The following is a 20,508-nucleotide window of genomic DNA, read 5'->3' as shown; positions in this document are numbered from 1 at the left end:
TTGAACCCAGGAGGCAGAGGTTGCAGTGAGCCGAGACTGAGCCATTGCACTCTAGCCTGGGCAACAAGGCAAGACTCTGTCTCAAAAAAAAAAAAAAAAGTATTAACCAATATTGATGCTCCCCCTGGTGGAGGGTAAGATTACAGCTGGATTGTGTATTTACTGTTAATTTCTAAAAGTAGACAGTTCAGGGATACCAAGCAAACTATGAACTATGGCATCAAGCCTCCTTAATTCTGTCACTCATATAACCAAAGTCATTATACTTTAAATAGTCACACATACTAATATGAAATCAGTTTCTAGATATTTATCATTTGACATTCATACAATATCCTAGACACTCTTTTTTCAGCTATAAAAATACATTTATTTTCAGATACCCTTCCCTTTGGAACCAAGACTAAGGAGTTCACATTAGGACAATAAAAAAACACACCTATTTCACTTTCTAACAGGATACCTTTTCATCTTGCTCAGCAACCACAGACTTCCCTGCATATCTGACTTCAGCTGGTTCTGCTCTGAATACCACTGTGTGCTAGAAAGGCATTTTTCTTGAAAGTTCCACCTTTAACCCAAGTAGATTGTATAAGATGTGACAAAGGAATCTAATTATCGTCTTTCTCCACCACATTCTAAAATAGAAGATACTGAGTTTATGCTACTAGTCAAGCAGACTGAGACTTGGAGTCTTATCAAATGACTTCTATTTAATCTGTTAAATACACAATAGATGTGACAAGGTAGTATTTAGAAAGTTTTACTGGCTGATGAGATGTCTGTCTATGATCTTAAGTTTAAAGAAATGTTTGAGGGGTGTTTTAAAGCAGAATGACTTTAGAGGACCTTAAAATAAAAGATGCCACCCTGACCTGACAACTGGCCCTAATGCTTCATTAAAGTTCACTCTAGTTTTGGCCCCTCAATCCCAGACATATGCATAATTGGATGAGTAGAAGGGAAATGTTAGGTAACTAAGTGTATTCAAAACTAAAAACAAAAACAAAAACAAGTTTTCAGTTTTTTAAAAACAAAACATTTTCTCAGGTTGGTCAGAGCTTAACATTTGAAACCTGATTTTAAAATTTCAATTTAGTAAGTGACAGGCTGACCACATGCCTGGAAAATCTCAGCAAGACATGAACACTTCTTCATACCTAGTTGCAAAGAGACAGTATCTAGAGATCCCTGAGCAATTACTTAGACTTTCTAGGACTGGTCTCCTCCTTAATATTTGAGGACAAGGCACAGGGTTTCCTAAGCTTGTTTCTTTCCTTTTCCAGAACTTAATAGGCTAACAAGCTTTTTGTTCTACGTCTCTTTATAGAGATTACATAAGCAGTATCACCCTGGGTCCATGTCTTACTTAAGCCCTGTCTTTTGTAAAGACAAAAATAACTGGGAAGGAAAAGAAAAAGCACTGCTATACACGAAGCTAAAATTTTAACTTAGCAATTTCTTCCATATTACTACTACCATACTATTTCATAAGTAGTTTAAGCAAAAGTAACACATTCCTTTTATGTGTTTTAACTTTCCCTCATTTTTCTCAAATTATTCAATCTATTATAAAGCAAGTTTGAAATTTTTCACATAACACTTCATTGGTGGACTCACACCCAACAAATTAACAATGCAAAAGGATTCCCTTGATGAAATTACAAGCTGTGGAAGATCTGAAATAGTAAAAGTTAAACCCTGATACAGTATTAAACTTATCTTTTTATATATAAAAATAATATACAGTGGGATTTTTATTCAATAAGATACAATCTTTAAGATCGAGAGAATATACAAAACTATTCTATGTTATCTGATGTATTTTACTGTATAGTAGGAATAAATATATTTAGAACAGAAAGTGCGACGTCTGTTCCTAGAGAAATCACCAGTTACTTAGTATAGTTTAAAGCCAGTGTTCTGCAGATACTAGGCAGAAAGGAGCTACTGTCGCATTTAAAACAATGTGGTCATTATAAAATAAAGGCCTTAAATCTATAAACAATAACAAAAACACAGAAACCAAATGAAAATGTACTAAAATTTAATCATCCATAAAAGCTGTAATTTAATCTGACAGTAAAACACAAGAAGCAATATTAGAGTTGGTTTAGTATATTATATATTTTAGCTTTGAAAGCCATAGAAATCAGTTATCCCAGTTTTTTTTTCCTATAAAAGACCCATTTTTTTCCAAAGCATTATGCACAATTTTAATTAGAATATAATGACAGATGATATTCCATAATTTTTTAAATATAAAATGAAGTCAATGACTCAAAAAAGTTATCTGCTGCAATGAGTTTGAGGGGACATTTCATAATCAATATCATTACAGATATAAAGTATAATGGTTCAACTTTTTAGTGCTTGATAGGGAGGAATCATGATAAAAAGGTCAATATGAAATCATTTGATTATAGTAGCAATATCTAACATTTGAAATGCATCCATGCTCTTTTGTATAATCATATTAGAGTCAAGTATATTTTCACATCTGTTATAACTGCTATTGCAAAGGAGAAATACTATTGTCTTATTTTCCAAGAGATATACACAGAGCAATTTTTTTCTCCAGGGAACTTGTGCAAACCAATATAAGATCTAAATTCTTCACATAATATATAAAACAGGAGAAGCCTCTTCAGATTTTTTTTTTTTTTTTTTGAAGTCTGGAATGCTGGCACTTTCCAATTAGGCAACAGTTCTTCATTCCTGTAATCTAAGACATGGGATATACAGATATACATATATGTATGGTTAATCTCTTGATGTCAGAAAATGGTACTAAACAAGCAGGTATCCAATAAAATAAAGCGATTTCAGCTGATTTCACCTGGAGAACTAAATTATGCTAAACAGCTACAGTAACAGTGCTATTGTAAATTCCCTTTAAAAATGTTTTAAAAAATCAAAAATAGAAGTTCACAAGAGAGGAGTCCATAACTGATCAACTTGAATTATCCTCAGTTATACTTAGTTATACTCAATTATATTTAGTGTTTCCCATTACATCTGACAATCCTGTCTGTACAGAGGAAAACAATGATATTTTTTCTATCTCATTACCGTCTTATTTTTAGTTTCCTTTTTTACTAAAGGACACCTGCCTCCATAAACTTTCCATAAGACATTCTTTATTCAAGCATTTTATGATTAAATATTAGAATTACCATTTTTAATACAGGTTAAGGCAAGGGATGATACAGAAAGAGCTAATCCCCATAGTTTAAATCAAAGTTAAACTATGGGCAGAAGGGCACAAGAATCAAAGTTAGTCTTATTGTCAACAGACAAGAATTAGGTAAAAGGAAGAATCCGGACGATGAATATCTCTCAGATGTCTTTAAAACTGGGACATATAAAAAAGAGATTAACATGATTCAATACAATTTTGCCTAAAGGCTATGGACTAGATAAGCTGCCCTCAGGGTTCATGTACTCTTACTAAAAACGTTTATAATTTCTATTTAAATCTATCCTGTATCTCAGTACTTTTAAAAGTACAGGAACAACATGGCACTTCAAGTCTATAATCACAGTAAAATGGATGTAAAGTAGTCTGATTGCTAAGTCACGTATTATTTGGTATTATCAAACATCCACAGAGATCTTGGATGACTTATTAAGTCAACTTTATCACACATCACAGTCTAAGAATTTATGCAAGCAGGACTAAAGTCTTATTCTAGATCTAGGTCAAGATTTATCTTCTCTAAGGTAAAACTCACAAGGGACTGTCACATTGTTGGGTGTGTATAAATGAATTTTTAAAACCATAATAGGCCAGGAGATGGCACCTTTTCCTTTAACAAAAGCTAAAAGGATATTTTGTGAGAACTGAAAATTAAACTAGGGCCAGCCATAGTAATGAGCTGTCAATGAGTCAATCAACTATAAGACAGTTAAGTAACATAGTATTTAAGAACTGGAACTGGAATCTTCATTTTCTCTATCTTTGTACCCTTACCTAAACAAACACATACACCAGTAATCTTAATAATCACTTTCAGAGAACTGATAATTTAAAGTTACTGAATCAAGGCCAGGCACTGTGGATCGGATCACCTGAGGTCAGGAGTTTGAGACCAGCCTGGCCAATGTGGTAAAACCCCGTCTCTACTAAAACTATAAAAATTAGCTGGGCATGGTGAAGTCCCAGTTACTCAGGAGGTTGAGGCAGGAGAATCGCTTGAACCCAGGAGGTGGAGGTTGCAGTGAGCAGAGATTGCGCCACTGCACTCCAGCCTGGGTGACAGGGCGAGACTGTCTCAAAAAAAGAAAAAAAGTTATTGAATTAAGATTTCACTAAAAGCCTAAAGCAAACATTAGCCAGATGCTGTCTTTCCTAAATGTGGCTACTGGAGATAATCCCCAGGTCCTTTTCTCCTTTCTGCCCATTTTTCCTGTGTACCTTCATTTAAAAAGGGAGCTATAATTACTCAGGTGTTTTTCCCTTAAGAGAGAGATTCATATCTCTAAGGAAGCACATATTAGTTAATAGGGAGCTCTTGACGGATAATCTACTAAATGGACCCAAGAGACTTACAAGAGTTACTGTAACCAACTCTCCAGTGGGACCAGTTTACTCCGACTGGAGACCAAGTTTAGTAATAATCATGTAATAAGCATCAAATTACATAATACATCCATTCCATGAAAATAATCTTTTATGGTATTATTTATAGAACTGATGAAGTAGAAACATTCAGGGGATTTAAATACAAATACAAATTAAAGAAAACAGTCCCCACAGATCCTGGTCTCTCACCTGATAGTCAGCTTAAATGCTGTCATAAATTTCTTTCCAATGGGGTCATTTAGTGGAAACTAAAATGGTAAAGTCAACTAATACTTAGAAGCCTAAATAGAAAACCTTTATTTGAAAGAAGCTGACGCATACCAGAGAGGGAAATGGCTACCAAAATTACACTGATATACCCCCACATATCCCCTGGAATGGGTCAAGTTTAAAAGACTGACAATATCAATTTTGGGGATGATGTAGAACTCAAAAACTGTTGGAGTGTGTGTAAACTGGTACAACCACTTTGAAAACCTTTTTAGCAGTATCTACTATAGCCGTCCATATGTATAGCATATGATCTGGCCATTCCATTCCTAGATATATACCCAACAGAAATGCATGTACATGTGCACAAAGACATATAGGAATGTGCACAGAATTATTCATACTAATTCCCTCAAAGAAAGAACTTAAATGAACACCAACAGCAGAATACAGAAACACACTTCCAGTACTGTCATGCAATAAAAATAAACTATTGCTACATTTAACATAAATAATTCTCAAAAACATATTTTGGAGTGTAAGAAGCCAGACATAGAAAAATACACTATGTTTTTGTTTATGTAAAGTTCAAAAAGAGGCAAAACTAATCCATGGAGTTAGAAATCAGGGCAGAGTTTTAATTTAATTTGGAGGAGGGAGACTCCTGTTGTTATATATGGGTGTGTTCACTTTGGGATAATTCACCAAATGTGCACTTACATCTTTTTATTTCAGAGCAACTACTGTTTCACTTAATTCAGAATGAATTTGGGAGTCATCTAGGAAGGCGTTGTATTCATTCAACCACTATTTTTTAATACCCAACTCTGTATCAGGCACTGGGGACACAGTGGCAAGGAAAAACAGACATGGTCCTTGCTGTCAGAGAGCTTAGAATCTCAAAGGGACAGGGCAAGTTATCCAAAAGATGACTGTACCTACAAGTTATATATCACATTTACAAGTTACAGACACTTAGGAATACCATAACAGATGAAATGGAAAGTAGCTAAAGTCTGGAAAACACCAAAATAAGAAGACGAGAAAGGCACTTCTGCTTTTAGCATCTTACCTGGCTCAGAGCTGCTGCTGACTATGGGCCTAGAGCAGCAGACATGATTTCTTTTTAGGCTTCTTCTTTTCCACTGGTGTTTTCCTATTTATCTGTCTGACCAGGTCATAAAATATCTAAGTAAAAACAAGAAAAAAAGTACTTACTCGACCAACTTTTGAGACTTTGTTCCACAAAACAACTCTGGTAGGTACTATTCTGGTCTTAGATATGTATTCTGCTTCTTTCTTTGAAAGTCAGATTTGTTAGAAGGCTCTGACTTTCAATCAGGGTAAAAAGCAGGACTTACCTATTTATAATGAAGGAAATGCCCTTGCTCCTAGATATTCGACATCAAATCAAGAAAAAGAACTGGTAGTAAAAAATAGTGAAAACTCCAAACCTACAGAAAAGTTGCAAAAATAGTACCAACAACTTCGTATATTCTTCCCAGATTCACCAATTCGTAACATTTTGCCACTTTTACTTCACACACACACACACACACACTTTCTGAATCATCTGAGAGTAGACCTTAACTATTAAGTCCTTAATAGTTAAATTGTTCCTAAGAACAAGGATATTCTCTTACATAAACACATTATAGTTATTACACTTAAGACATTTAAGGATTGACATATTATTTTGTATAACTACACAGCAAATTCCAATTTTGTGTCAATTGCCCCAATAATGTACTTTATAGTAACTTTCCCCTCCAAGGACAAGATCCATTCAGGATCACACACTGCATTTTATTTCCTCTCACTTTAGTTTTTAAAAATCTGGAACAGTTCCTTGGCCTTTGCCTTTCAGGACATTGTCATTTCTGAAAAATAAAGGCTAGTAACTTCCCTCAATTTGGGCTTATCTGAGATTTTCTCGTGATTAGATTCAGGTTATACATTTTTGTCTAAAATAGGACAGAAGAGATACTGTCCCCCTTTCAAGATATCACATGCAGAGGCACATGATTTTGTCTTTTTTTGTGTTAATTTTGGTTAAAGCAAAAAATATTCAGAAAAAGTCTGCTAATCCTTGATTTGAAGTAAGAAATATTTGTGGGTTTTAGTTTGGTTGTTTTGTTTTGAGACAGAGTCTCACTCTGTCACCCAGGCTGGAGTGCTGTGGCACAATCTCGGCTCACTGCAACCTCCACTTCCCAGGCTCAAGCGATCTTTCCATCTCAGCCTCCTGAACAGCTGGGAACTACAGGCGTGCGCCACCACACCCAGCTAATTTTTCTATTTTTCGTAGAGACAAGGGTTTTGCAATGTTGCCCAGACTGGTCTCAAACATCTGAGGTCAAGTGATCTGGCTGTCTCGGCCTCCCAAAGTGCCAGGATTTTAGATGTGAGCCACTGTGCCCAGCCCAAATAATATTTGTTAATAAATCCTGTGGATTCATTTTTGGATGAAAAGTGCAGTGTCAAAGACAAAAATACAATGCTACTTATCTCATAAAAGCAGATTATTTTAATTCTGATGCCAAAGTATTAAAACATGAAATAGATAAGCTTTGCTATGAAATACAACACTTACTAATGATTTGGAATAAAAACAAATATCATAGAAGTCCCTTATTGATACTAACCTGGAATAAATAGTTCTTTGCAGAAATATATTAAAAAATGGACTGGCTTTAAGCAGCATCTCAGGGACAACTGGTAAAATCTGAATATATACCAAACACAGACTGTGTCATCAATTTTTAGGATTCTAATCATTGTGCTGTGGTTGTGTAAGACAATGTCTCTGATCTGAGGATACATAACTAAAATATTTAGGGGTAAAGAAGTGTAATTTCTGTAAACAAGTGGCAAAATTTTAATAATGGGTGAATCTGATGGTGAACAAATTCTTTTTTATTGTTCTTATATCTTTTGAGTACATTTTAAGAGTAAAATATTTTTAAATTATCAATCTACATGTATTTTAAGATAGATGGTAAATAATTATATTTCTTTAAAATGATAATTGCCTATTTACTTTTTTAAATGGTCCAGACTACAAGACTAAATTAACTGTTAAAAAGAAAAAAAACCTGAATGATTTATCCAAAAGCTATAAAAGTGACTCATTTAAATTCTTTTCTTTCTGCTCCATTCTTCCCACTCCCATCCTCTTCAAATCATTTAACTGTTATCTTATTTCTAAAAGAAGTCTGAAAACAGAATTTATAAACAAAATTGTAGTTTCTGTTTTACAACTCCAAAGTCCAAGTTGTTTCAAAACTCTGAAGAACTCAATGTGCTTAAGCCACAAATGAGCTTTTATTAGTTCCCTACACTCAATGCATAAGCTATAAGATAAAAAATTAATAAAAGTAAACTAAAACAGTAAGTTAATAAAAATTACAAGTAGTTTCTATTTCAGTTTCTTCATACTAGCCAGTTTCTAGTTTCTGGTACTATACAGAAAGGTAACTAATGTTTGTAGTAGTATTCTAAATTATTTCTTTGGAAAACATTGCCTACCTCACAGCAGCAGATGGTTCAGTGATGAGGGCAAGTTCGAACTATAATATTTGGTTAGAAATGCTGAAAGGCCCCAGCCTAGGTTCTTCCTCATCTCTCTGAACTATAGAAAAATCTAAAGGGAACACAGAATAGAGTTTCTCAATCCCTCTCCCATTCCTAAATTGGGATGTCTTGATTCCAATTACTATTCCAGCCTCAGCAAAGAACAATTAATTCTTGATTAAGACTACTGTGATTCTGGTATAGCCATATACTACTTTAAAACATTGCAAAGTGGTGTGAATAAGATATATATATATATATATATATATATGAATAAATTAGGGGGCTCTTCAGCCAAGTAGTATGTCCTTGTGTCTGTTTTCAAATTTAAGGCCAAGAGGTGAATTTTTGAAAGCATCTCTCTATAATTCAGGCATTCAAAAATCACAAAAAAATTTACAAGGCAAAAGTTGTGTGAGGAACTATTAACTATCAAAGAAATCCTGTAGCTGGATTATCAGGTTATAAAGAGAAAAATATTAAAAGAAACTAAAATTATCTGCTCCATTCTCCCCACTCAAGAATTGAACATAAAGTTTGTATGTTTTCCAAAAAGTAAAGATTCTTGAGATGGCTAATGCATTTCATTTTATGGTTTTTCTGTTTGTTTTTATAAACCCTCGTTTATAAACTCTCTGCTTTAACAAGACTGCTATGAAAAAGTATCTCTGCTGCATTGGAAACTAATCCAGAGGAAGTTTAATAGCGTGCAGGAAGGTTTAACAGCATGTAGGTTCTCACAAACATGTAGTGCACTGTCCTCTGGCTCCCAAAGGGAGAAGTCCTATGCACTGGACCCAGGCCCAACCCAGCCCCATCGGAGCCTGGAGCCTGACGAACTTGGTTGGTGGGTCCCACGGAGGTAAGGACAAGGACAGCAAGGAACCACATCCCTTAAGGCCAATTATCTTGTAGATAGTGACCTCACATCACTGTTCTGCTAGCCAAACACATTCACCACTTCTAACACATTCTTTATCAAAATCACTTTTTTTCTTTAATTATTGCTGAAAGACTTGTTCTCCCAGTAGGATGCAAACTTCTTCAGGGCAGGAATAGTGTCCGTCTGACTATTATCTGGGGGCCTGACACAGGGCCAGACACATAATAGTCAATAAATATTTGCTGAGTAAATACAATTTATAAATTTCCTGTTTCTATGTACTTGTTAAAAATTGTTTCACATAAAAAAGCAAGCTTGGGCATTCTGGATTATCTGTAAAATACAGAAGCCGACGCAAGCTTAATTTTTTTTTTACCTGCCAGGTGTTTAAAGTAACCTGGTCATTTTTAAAAGTCAGATAATAGTCTCTAAGCATAATATTAGTCAAGAAAAAGTGGCCAGCAGAACCACAGGTCAGAGAGAACAGCAAGCAAAAACAGAGGATTCATAACTTAACCCACTCTCACTCTCACTCTCACCTACGTAGTTAAGTGATCTGAATTCTGACTGATTACCTGTAATGCTACAAATGGCAAATGCAAGGGCAGGAAAGACACCCACTCTGTTTTGTTTTTATTTTTTTTAAAAGGCTTATGGTAAAGTTAACAAAAGCAAGGGAACTTTTTAAGGTTGATTGGTGGGGACAGTTGGAAATTGCACTAAATTTTTAGGGGCCCAGTAAACTAGCAAACTGTTGGCCCTTTACACCCAGGCATGCAGCTTATTTGCTAAGTATTCTTGTCCACAGCTATGTTTTCAAGATAGTGGAGTGCTTAACTCAGTGACCCCACCCCCATGCCCCGCACAAAAGCCTTGTGCATCAGCTGTATCAGGCCTAAAGGACTGAGTGAATTCCAGGTACATGTCCATACTCACACAGATTACCCACTTATGAGTCATGCACCAAAGGTGAGGTAAGACTCAGAACATTATTCTGTGATATCCATGAAAACATATTATTTTCCAACTTGACTTTACAACCTATTTTATGCATTTGGATAAATAATTATTACAATATAAGGGTGATGTAATAATTTTTACACACCACTTTATCGCATATCACTTAGAGGCTTAGCAGGATTTTATACACATTCTTTCATTTTAGCTTCCTCTTTTACAATAAGGTAAATTTAAGTATTCTCATACAGCCATCAAAGTGATCTTATGTAAGCTAAAAAATATAGTTTCTAGGAATTAGTGTTTCCTATAAAATGACAGAATCAAGATTGCTTAAAAGATAAAAAATGCTTCTTAAAAGTTTGGCTGTTAACTTAAAGCAAACTAAAAAGGCACTTGTTTGTGCTGCCCAGCAATTGTAGGTTACCTCATTAACATTGATCTTTGACTTTGCAGAAGATTCTAAAAAGGCACAGTTACACCACTGTCTTGCTAAATTCTGGCCCTGTTCTTTGCCAACTACTCGCTCATCTTCCAGGTCACATTTATTGCCAACCAAAATCATTGGAACCTGTGGGAAGAAAAAAACATAAAATGAACAATAACATACTTATTACTTAGCCTTTTAAAAAAATAAATAAGCAATTATCTGCCACCAACTAAAATGCATTAGTTGGGACTGCAAGCTTCATCAAGTACTAACAAAAAGTGTATGTTGAGGGGAAGAGGTGAAGGAAGAAGGAAGAGACCAAAAAAAAAATGGAAGAGATCCCACTACATAGATACACTAAATTATTTTAAGACTATAATGCTGTCCAGGTGCAATGGTTCATGCCTGTAATCCTAGGGAGGCTGAGGCAGGAGAATTTCTTAAGCTCAGGAGCCTGAGACAAGCCTGGGTAACATAGTGAGACCTGGTCTCTACTAAAAAATTCAAAAACAATCAGCCAGGCAGGATGGCACACACCTGTAGTCCCAACTACTCAGGGGGTTGAGGTGGGAAGATCACTTGAGCCCGGGAGGTAGACTGTAATGTGTGAATTATGCCAAAGAAATTTTAGAAATAAAAACATACCACTATGGATCTTAATAATGTTCTTTGAACACTGTTTCTGACACAACTACCATCCTTCAAAGCTCAACTTAGTTCCCACTTCTATGAAGTATTCTTTGGCTCCTCTTTTTCCCCTACTGCACTTTTTAACTTATAGCACAATGAGTACTTTATTACACATGTTCTCATTTTCTAAACATCTCACCACATAATTTCGAGGTTAATTTTGAAAGTTAAATTTTTTTTTTTGGTCACAGGGGCTCTTTCAGGCATGTGGCAGGTAGCTTCCAAATCCTCTACTGATAGAGAAAACAGGCACTTTTTTATTTGGCCACAGCAAGATGGCATAACACCTAACAGAGAAAAAAAATACTTACATCTTCCGTGTCCTTAACCCGTAAAATCTGTTCCCTCAGGTCCTGTAAGTCATTAAACGTGGACTGAGCTGTAATAGAATATACTAGTGCAAAACCTTGGCCATTCTTCATATACAAATCCCTCATCGCTGTAAATTGCTCCTATGATTAAAAAATATGCAATTATAAATATATGAATTTTTTGAATGTATACTGGAACAATTCAAAACAGCATACGTACAAGTGAGCAACTACATTTTTTATTACTTGCTATCCTAACAGAAAACAAGACTTAACACAGTTTCCAGCAACTCTGAGGTGACTAGAAACAATGACAGTAAACTGTAGAATTAAAAAGGAATTCTTAACCACTTTAATTTGCTTTTGTGTGATTTAGAACTGTATATAATTTTTTAGAAACAGATCTTAATTTTGATCCTAAATAATTTTATTTGCATATTTATGACACAACTACTGCCCAGGTGCTAACAATCTGAGGTATAAGCCCAATACTGAACTATGACTTAATCATCCAGCATCAATATCTCTACTGACAGATTTTATCATCTTTCTTTTACTATTCCCATGGCATAGCAAGATTTTTATCATCTTGACAGTCAATAAACTCTTTTTATAAGCACTTGTTAATGGTCAGGGGCAATGACTCACATCTGTAATCCCAACACTCTGGAAGGCCAAGGTGGGTGGATCACTTGAGGTCAGGAGTTTGAGACCAGCCTGGCCAACATGGTGAAACCCCGCCTCTACTAAAAATACAAAATTAGCTGGGCGTAGTGGTGCACGCCTATAGTCCCAGCTACTCAGTAGGCTGAGGCAGGAGACTCACTTGAACCCAGGAGGCAGAGGTTGCAGTGAGCCAAGATCATAACACTGCACTCAAGCCTGGGCAACAAGAGTGAAACTCTGTCTCCGGAAAAAAAAAAAAAAAAAAGAGCTTGTTCATGTATTTTCATTTTCCACTTTGTGAGAATAGTGCAATAGTGCAAATTTACCTTTCAGTTAAATTTACTAATTGTTAACATTTAGTCACTGAGCTTTAGTCATGCCAAATTAAAATTATTTAATTTTAAACTTCCTTTTATCTGGTGACAATCATTACTGCATTTGTAACCACAGAGGTTAATACAAGACAAAATCTTATTTTAGAAAAGTTTTAGTGTTTTATATATATTATTTTAAAAGCACATACGGTAGAATATTAAAAATGTATACATCTTGGGTCTTTATATTAAGTAACTACACATTTTGGATCTTTTTACCTTTGGATGCATTAAACAGAAAAGACAAATCCACAAAGTTTCTTAAGCTTGTTGCTGCCTTGGCTTCCTTGCTCCCCATGACCATTACACCTCTATTTTGTCTACTACATCTAAAATAGTTCTGGTTGTTCTACCCTGGCTGATGTACTCTTTCTTGTATTCCAGGGAGTTAGCTATGCTACCACTCAACCACTTCTCCAGCTTCAAATTCGTCTATGGTCTGCCACAGGAATATGGCTGAGCTTCCTATACTGCTGCCAGTGTATTTTCTGGGAAAGATGTAAAAACTGGGAGTTTCCTGGATTTTTCACTGATAAGGTTTGCAACAGGCAACCTGAGTTCTGAAAATCCAATTTAAGAAAAGTCCTTACAGAACTGCTGTGGTTGGTGTCCCCTCCTATTGAGAATGCCAACCTCCTTCTTAAGGACAGTCTACAAGTTTCATCCATTCACAACAAATATCTACTAACAATGTTGTAGCCTTACTTTTTAAGGTAAAGCCAATAGGGTTCTCCAAGAGTTTGGATGTACACAGAATATAACAAAAAATACAGTCAAAGATGACTCCATGGTTTCAGGCATAACCAACTAAATGGGTACTATTTACTGAGATGGGAAAGAATGGAAAGACCCAGGTCAGGGAAAGGCTATCAGGAGTTCAGTTTGGACATGTTATGTTTGAGATGCTTATTAGACATACAAAAAGAGATACCAAGAGGCAGTTAGATATAAGAGCTTGAAGTTCAGAAAAGAAATGAGAGATAGGGATATTGTTTGGATGTTTGTCACCTCCAAACCTTATGCTGAAATGTAATCCGCAATGTTGGAGGTGAGGCCTGTGGGAGGTGTTTGGGTCATGGAGGCAAATCCCTCATGTTAGTGCTATCCTCACGATTGTGAGTTCCCATGAGATCTGGTTGTTTGAAAGCGTGTGGCATCTCCCGCTTTCTCTTTGCTCTTGCCATGTAAAACACCTACTCCCCTTTGCCTTTCACTATGATTGTAAGATTCCTGAGGTGTTTACCAGAAGCAGATGCTGAAGCTATGCTTGTATAGCCTGCAGAACCATGAGCCAATTAAACCTCTTTTCTTCATAAATTATCCAGCCTCAGGTATTTCTTTACAACAATGCAAACGGCCTAATACAGACAGAGTTATAAAGTTAGTATTTATTAGGATACAGATTGTATTTAAAACCAAGCAACTAAAGATCTCCAAAGCAGTGTTGTTAGAAAAGAGAAGTGCAAGTATTGAACCCTGAGGTCCTCCAACATTAAGAGGTGGGGAAGATAAAGAGCTTAGGAAAGGAGACGTAGGAGTAACCAATGAGACGGAGAAAATCCGAAAAGTATTGTTTCTTGGAAGCCAAATGAATAAAGGTTTTACATTAGAAAGCAGTGATAAACTGAGTCAAAGGCTGCTGAAAAGTCAAGGGAGTTGAGGATATATTCAAGAGGATTATAAATGATGGACGGACCGTGGACCTGAAGCTATATGCAGAGGGGGCTGAAGATATAAGGAATAATAAAAAGATGTTAGGATAAATGGATTACAGGTTGTAATGAAGTTGAAGGGCACTAAAGGAAATGAGATGTCTTGGGTGCAGTGGCTCACACCTGTTATCCCAGCACTTTGGGAGGCCAAAGACAGGAGAATCTCTCGAGTCCAGGAGTTCAAGACCAGCTTGGACAACATAGTGAGACCCTGTCTCTACAAAAAACAAACAAACAAACAAAAACACCTAGGTGTGGTGGTGTGCGCCTGCAGTAGCACCAGCTCCTCAGGAGGTGATGGTGGGAAGATTTCTTGACCCTGGGAGATTGAAGCAGAAGTGATCTGTGTTCAGACCACTGCACTCCAGCCTGGGTGACACAGAGAGACCCTGTTTCAAAACAAAAAACAAAACAAAACAAAATAAAAAGCAGAAGTGAGATGGATAAAGAAAAAAGTAGTGAGTAGTGGAGGATAAGAAGCTTGGAAATTAGATTAGGGAGGTATTATATATTGGTAATCACACAGTCTAGGGTAAAACCATGGTATGAATGCCTTAAAGGTAGGATGGGCATCAAGGAACTGATAGGCCAAGCCAAGGTAGTAAATTATCTATGTGTGAGAGAGCAAAAATCTTCAAAGGGTAAGGAGTGATTCTGAGACAAGATTAAGCAGCTGTTTGCAAGGTTTTATGCAAGGCACCAGGGACACAAACAAGCAAATAGGCCTTATAACACAGCATGTTGAGTGCTATGATGGGAGACAGACACAATATTGGATAGCACAAAGTAAAGATCTCTGTGATAGAGAACTTCCGTCTTACAATTTGGACAGAGAAAAAAGAAAGAATGCCCATACACTGTGGATGTGATTAAAAAAAAAAAAAAAGTAGAAAGTATTCTTTTTAGCTATTGGGGTTTCTGGAAACAAAGGGGAATTTTGCTGATTCAGAAGCTAAAAACGTTAGGGAGTAGGAGGGTGGGAAAGGGAGAGACAGCTTGATTCAGCTGATACAAGATGTAGTTTCAGAAGGTCTTTACCAGAAGCTTGCTGTGAGGGCAAAGGTCCCTGTTAAAAGTTAAGATCAATTTTAAGCATGGAAAAATATAGTATAATTAGTACTATATTGTCGTATAATATCACTCCAATTTGCTTACATGCTTTTTTGGACAATCTGAAATGTTTCCATCATTTATAAAAATTACGGTAGAAAATTTTGTGCTGAATTTTAAACAACTTATCACATTTAAGAATGCCAGTCAGGTGCCATGGCTCACACCTATAATCCCAGCACTTTCAGAAACAGAGCCAGGAAGAACACTTGAGGCCAGGAGTTTGAGATTAGCCTGGGCAACACAGAGAGACTACTTCTAAAAAAAAATTTTTTTTTTATTAGCCGGGGGTGGTGGTACGTGCCTGTAGTTCTAGCTACCCAGGAGGCTGCGGCAGGAAGATTGCTTGAACCCAGGAGACTGCAGTGAGCTATGATTGCACCACTACACCCTCGCCTAGGCGATAGAGCAAGACCTTGTCTCTTAAGAAAAACAAAAGACGAACCCATCCATTTTAAAGCTAGGAATTGCCTAATGTGTCAAGTCTATGTGTATGGAGAAAAATAAACAAATAAAAGCAAAGATTGCTTCATGTATGTATTTTGTGTGGCAGTATAACTGGAAACCATCAGTTATTAATAAAAAATTATAAAGGTGATGGTATTACTGAAGATAAGAAGAATAAAAGCAAATACACAATTCCATACTGTGTAACAGACATTATGCCGAATGATTTATAATTATTATCTCATTTGCTTATCACAAACACCTTATGATATACTAATATCATTATACTCATTTAAAGATTAGAAAAAGGAGGCTCAAAGTAATCCTAAATCTTCTGAGGAAGATTTTTGCCTTCCTCAGAAAACATGTATCTGTCACCAACCCCTAGAGATGTCAAAATACTAGTGAAAAGAAAAAATTATAAAAATTAATGACTATGGTGCCAAAAGACAAGGTCTTATTTAAACCCACAGAAATACAAATATTAGCTAAAACTCTAAATTTAAAATACATTTAAAAAAATCACTGATAGCATAATCCTTACCTCAATGTAGGAAGAAACCCAACACAGATTATACAGCTGAACTTTGTGATACGTAAGCATTAACTACATTACAGTTGATTTCATATTACTTAAGAATCCCTATGTTCAGAGAATTTCTTCTTAATCAGAATGATTACTTTTACTCAGAATTATTTGGATGACAAAACCTACTCAGATGACAAAACCTGCTCACAAATTAAAATCTATCAAAAAAAGAGAAAACATCCTTACTGTCCCTGCAGTATCCAGGATTTCGAGCATACACTGTTGGCAATCGACTTCAACTTGCTGTGGGGGCAAAAAAAGAAAAAGTTAAAAAGTAACATCAAAATCTCATTCTGTTTTCTTCTCCTGTCTTCCATCAAAGTTATCTATTAACAAATACAAAGCTTTTCTCCAGCAGTATGCTGTATGGCTGGGGGTAAACTTGGTACCACAATAAAGAACAGCGGTCTCAAGTACAGGCTATTCATATTACAGAAGCCAAGATGGTTAATGCTGAGTTTAGATATTTTCTGACCTCTGTAATGATTCTTATTTGTTCTTAATAAAGGCAAAAGTCGTATTTTGGAATTTAAGGAAAACTTCAACAAACAAGTATAGTTCTAACAGAAAAAAAGTATATATGCCTATTTATATTATCTCCAAAGAAAACAAAGTACAAAAATATTAAATGGCTCAAAATGCACACAAGATTTTGGGGTAAAAAAAAATCTTGCCAACTTACCATGTTCAAGTTGTTAAAATTTTACTCAAACATGCAGAAAATTAATACATAGTAAAATTTGAGTTTAAGACATAAAAGAAACACAGGAGTACTCAAATAAACAGCAATGAGCTAAAACAGTCCTCAAGACTAAGGCACTTTTCTAGAAAAGCTCTATGTGAAAGGTGAAATTTTATACACTGAGTTCTATTTACCCACTGATCTTATAAAAGAAGAGAAGGTTGGTCTAAAGAAAGTATCAACTATCAACTGTGTGGAAAACTATTTTAATAAAGAAGGGATTAAGAAAAGTTAGTCCTTTAGAATTTTAGGTACAGATCTTGCTTTGCAGTTAAAGCTTTAACTAGCAACTTACTTTGGGGAAATTTCAGTAGAGCAACACTGTCTTCTAAAAATAAATGTGCTAACCTAAAGACTATTTTAAACTCTGCTTCTGTGTCAGATCAGACATTGATGAGGGGCACCACTGGTCAGACCACAAACTCATCCCCCCCACCACTTATGGGACAAGTGTGATAATCTGCAAAATGTGTAACTGGGAACGCTCAATGAATAATCAATTAGGACTACAGTTTCTCAATGTATCTAGAGCATAATTTTGTTTCCAATTTGAAGACAATGAAACTGCTCTGCTAGTAGTGCTTCATGAACTAACATTAATTCAACAAAAGTTACAGCACTCTTAAAGGTAAATTCTAAAAACATCTTCAAAAGCAATCCTTTCCTATTAAAGTTTAATCTTTTAAAAAAATATCCTTGGCTACTAGCCTTTTATAACCCCCATCCCACCCAATATATTTGACAAATAAAATACTGAAAATTTTCCACAACTCTAGCTGGTCTTCTACAGAATATTTTTTGTCAAGACCAAGTATCTGATTTTTTTTCCCTTTTAAATAGTCTTTATTTATTATAGCAGTTTTAGGTTCAGAGCAAAACTGAGAGGAAGGTGCAGAGATTTCCCACATACTCCCTGCCACCACAAATGCATAGCCTCACCCCACTATCAACATCCTGCACCAGAGTGGTACATCTGTTACAACTGATAAACCCACATGAACACATCATTATCACCAAGAGTCCACAGTTTACATTAGGATTTTCTTTTGGCATTGTACATTCTGTGGGTTTTGACAAATGTATGGCATGTAATCCAATTATAGTATTACACAGACTCTAATTTGTTTGTAGTCTAAAGATGAAATACCTTGAAACTTATAAAACTAAACAAAAATAAAAATGTTTAGTCACTGGATAACTTCAAGCATAAAAGTGGTCTTAACTTTTGGTAACAAAAGAGTAAGTTGAAAACACACCTACTATTTATATGTAATTTTTTCATATGTGGCAATATTCCCCACCTGGAAAATGTCCACATTAAGGAACAAGTCACTAATTAGTAACAGAACATAGAGCTCTGAATATCGAAGTAGTATTCTGTAAGAAATATTCTGTCTTGATGAAACTTTTAAAAACATATGCACAACATTTGCATCATTTCTCAAAACTATTTTCAAAAAGCAAATGTACAGATCACATTTTAACATCATAAGGAACTACTTGTAAACATGTGTACAAGTTTCACATTTTACCTTTCTGTAGGAATCTTCTATCGTTGGGTCATATTTTTCAACAAAAATTCCCTGAACAAACTGAACTGTCTGGGGAAAAAAAATAAGAGGAATATTAAAAAATTAAAGAAAAAACTCCTTTGAATGTTACTTAACCTCACAAGTTATAATGATTAATTGAAATTATGTGAAAATTCTAGGTAAACACATAAATGTAAAGTGTATCATTATCTTTCAATATAAGGATACAACCATAATTAAGAGTACATTTATTATGAAAGGAGGTAGTCATGTTAAAAGCTGTCATCAATACTGACGACAATACACTGTTAATTACATTAAGTTTTAAAATACAAGGATACAAATAACATATCTGAACTAATTAAAAGATGAAAAATTATCAGTATTTAACTCCTACTGCCCCTTTGTATATCTATAGTAACTTTTATCCCATGCCCTCTGCCCTTAATGAAGTAACAAAGATTCTAATTTTTTTTTAAAACACAGGGTCTTTGCTATGTTGCCTGGGCTGGCCTTGAACTCCTGAACTCAAAAGATCCTCCCGCCTCAGTCTCCTAGGTAGCTGGGACCTCAAGCAGCATCTGGCTTAAATTTTTTAAAGCCTTTCTAAATTGTGGTGGAAAAGAGAAAGGGAAATTTAAACTTACTGAATGTTTATTATGTTCCAGACATTAAGCTAGCCACTTTTAATTTATAACCACATTCAAATTTCACTTTCATCCCAGAAATAGTTATTCTTCCTATTTGCCAGCTGAGATTCAAACATACATCTTCCTGATTCTAAAGCCTTACTTTTTCCATTGGAAAATACTGCCCATTTGTCTTTTTCAGATATTACCTACTTTTATCTTAAAGGCATCTAACAACACATACTAGAAAATACATATTTATCATTCAGTAAGTGAAAAAAGTACAGAAGATGGTTTTAAGATATTGCCTAGATAACTTTAAAACAGGGTCTGGTACATTGTTGCCTAAAAAGCAAGGGTAAGAATGTGGACTAAGGTCATCTACACTTAAATTACTCAGAGGAATATTTGATATACTATTTTAGCTTGAGCTAAAGAGATTAACTCAAATATAGTAAACAAACTTCTTTCTCCTACTAAGCTTCTATTATTCAAAGGCAACTCAAGATAAAATCACAACAAAAACTTTAATAATCACTTTTATCAAGGATTTAATCACCTCATCTTCTAAGTATGACACATAATTTAAACATAAGAAACAGTCTACGCTGGATGCAGTGGCTCATGCTGTACTCCTAGCACTTTAGAAGGCCAAGGCAGGAGGATTGCTTGAGCTCAGGAACTTGAGACCAACCTGGGCAACGTAGTGAGACTTTGTCTCTACAAAAAAAATTTAAAAATTAGCCAGGGGTGGTGGCATGCACCTGTAGTCCCAGTTACTTGGGTGGCTAAGGTGGGAGGATTCCTTGAGCCTAGGAGGTTGAAGTTGTAGTGAGCCATGATCATGCCACCGCACTCCAGGGAAAGATGCTGATTCAAAAAAAAAAAAAAAAAAAAAATACTTTGGGAGGCCGAGATAGGCAGATTACGAGGTCAGGACATTAAGACCATGCTGAAACCCCGTCTCTAGTAAAAAATACAAAAGGCCGGGCGCGGTGGCTCAAGCCTGTAATCCCAGCACTTTGGGAGGCCGAGACGGGCGGATCACGAGGTCAGGAGATCGAGACC

At 35.6% G+C, this 20,508-nt stretch overlaps 1 protein-coding gene across 3 annotated transcripts in view; it reads right to left on the bottom strand.

Moving 5' to 3' along the window:
- Positions 1–971: 971 nt before the first annotated feature.
- The window catches only part of RAP1A (RAP1A, member of RAS oncogene family), a 180,800-nt gene continuing 161,263 nt past the window's right edge, over positions 972–20,508 (bottom strand). For 2 of the 3 annotated variants that reach the window (XM_012000719.1, XM_012000718.1), the window contains exons 3-8: positions 18,812–18,880; positions 16,724–16,780; positions 11,640–11,780; positions 10,636–10,779; positions 5,868–5,983; positions 1,974–2,725 (exon numbers count right to left, since the gene is read on the bottom strand). In XM_012000719.1, coding sequence (XP_011856109.1) covers positions 5,897–5,983; positions 10,636–10,779; positions 11,640–11,780; positions 16,724–16,780; positions 18,812–18,880 — 498 coding nt within the window. In that variant the 3' untranslated portion in view covers positions 1,974–2,725; positions 5,868–5,896. Of the gene's footprint in view, positions 2,726–5,867; positions 5,984–10,635; positions 10,780–11,639; positions 11,781–16,723; positions 16,781–18,811; positions 18,881–20,508 lie in introns of all 3 variants that reach the window. The other variant, XM_012000720.1, reaches the window with a different exon arrangement.

The sequence above is a fragment of the Mandrillus leucophaeus genome, unplaced genomic scaffold, assembly GCF_000951045.1.
Source record: "Mandrillus leucophaeus isolate KB7577 unplaced genomic scaffold, Mleu.le_1.0 Scaffold64, whole genome shotgun sequence".
NCBI classification, from domain to species: domain Eukaryota; kingdom Metazoa; phylum Chordata; class Mammalia; order Primates; family Cercopithecidae; genus Mandrillus; species Mandrillus leucophaeus.
The sequence above is the reverse complement of the archived record's forward strand: the minus strand, read 5'-3'. Positions and strand labels throughout refer to the sequence as shown.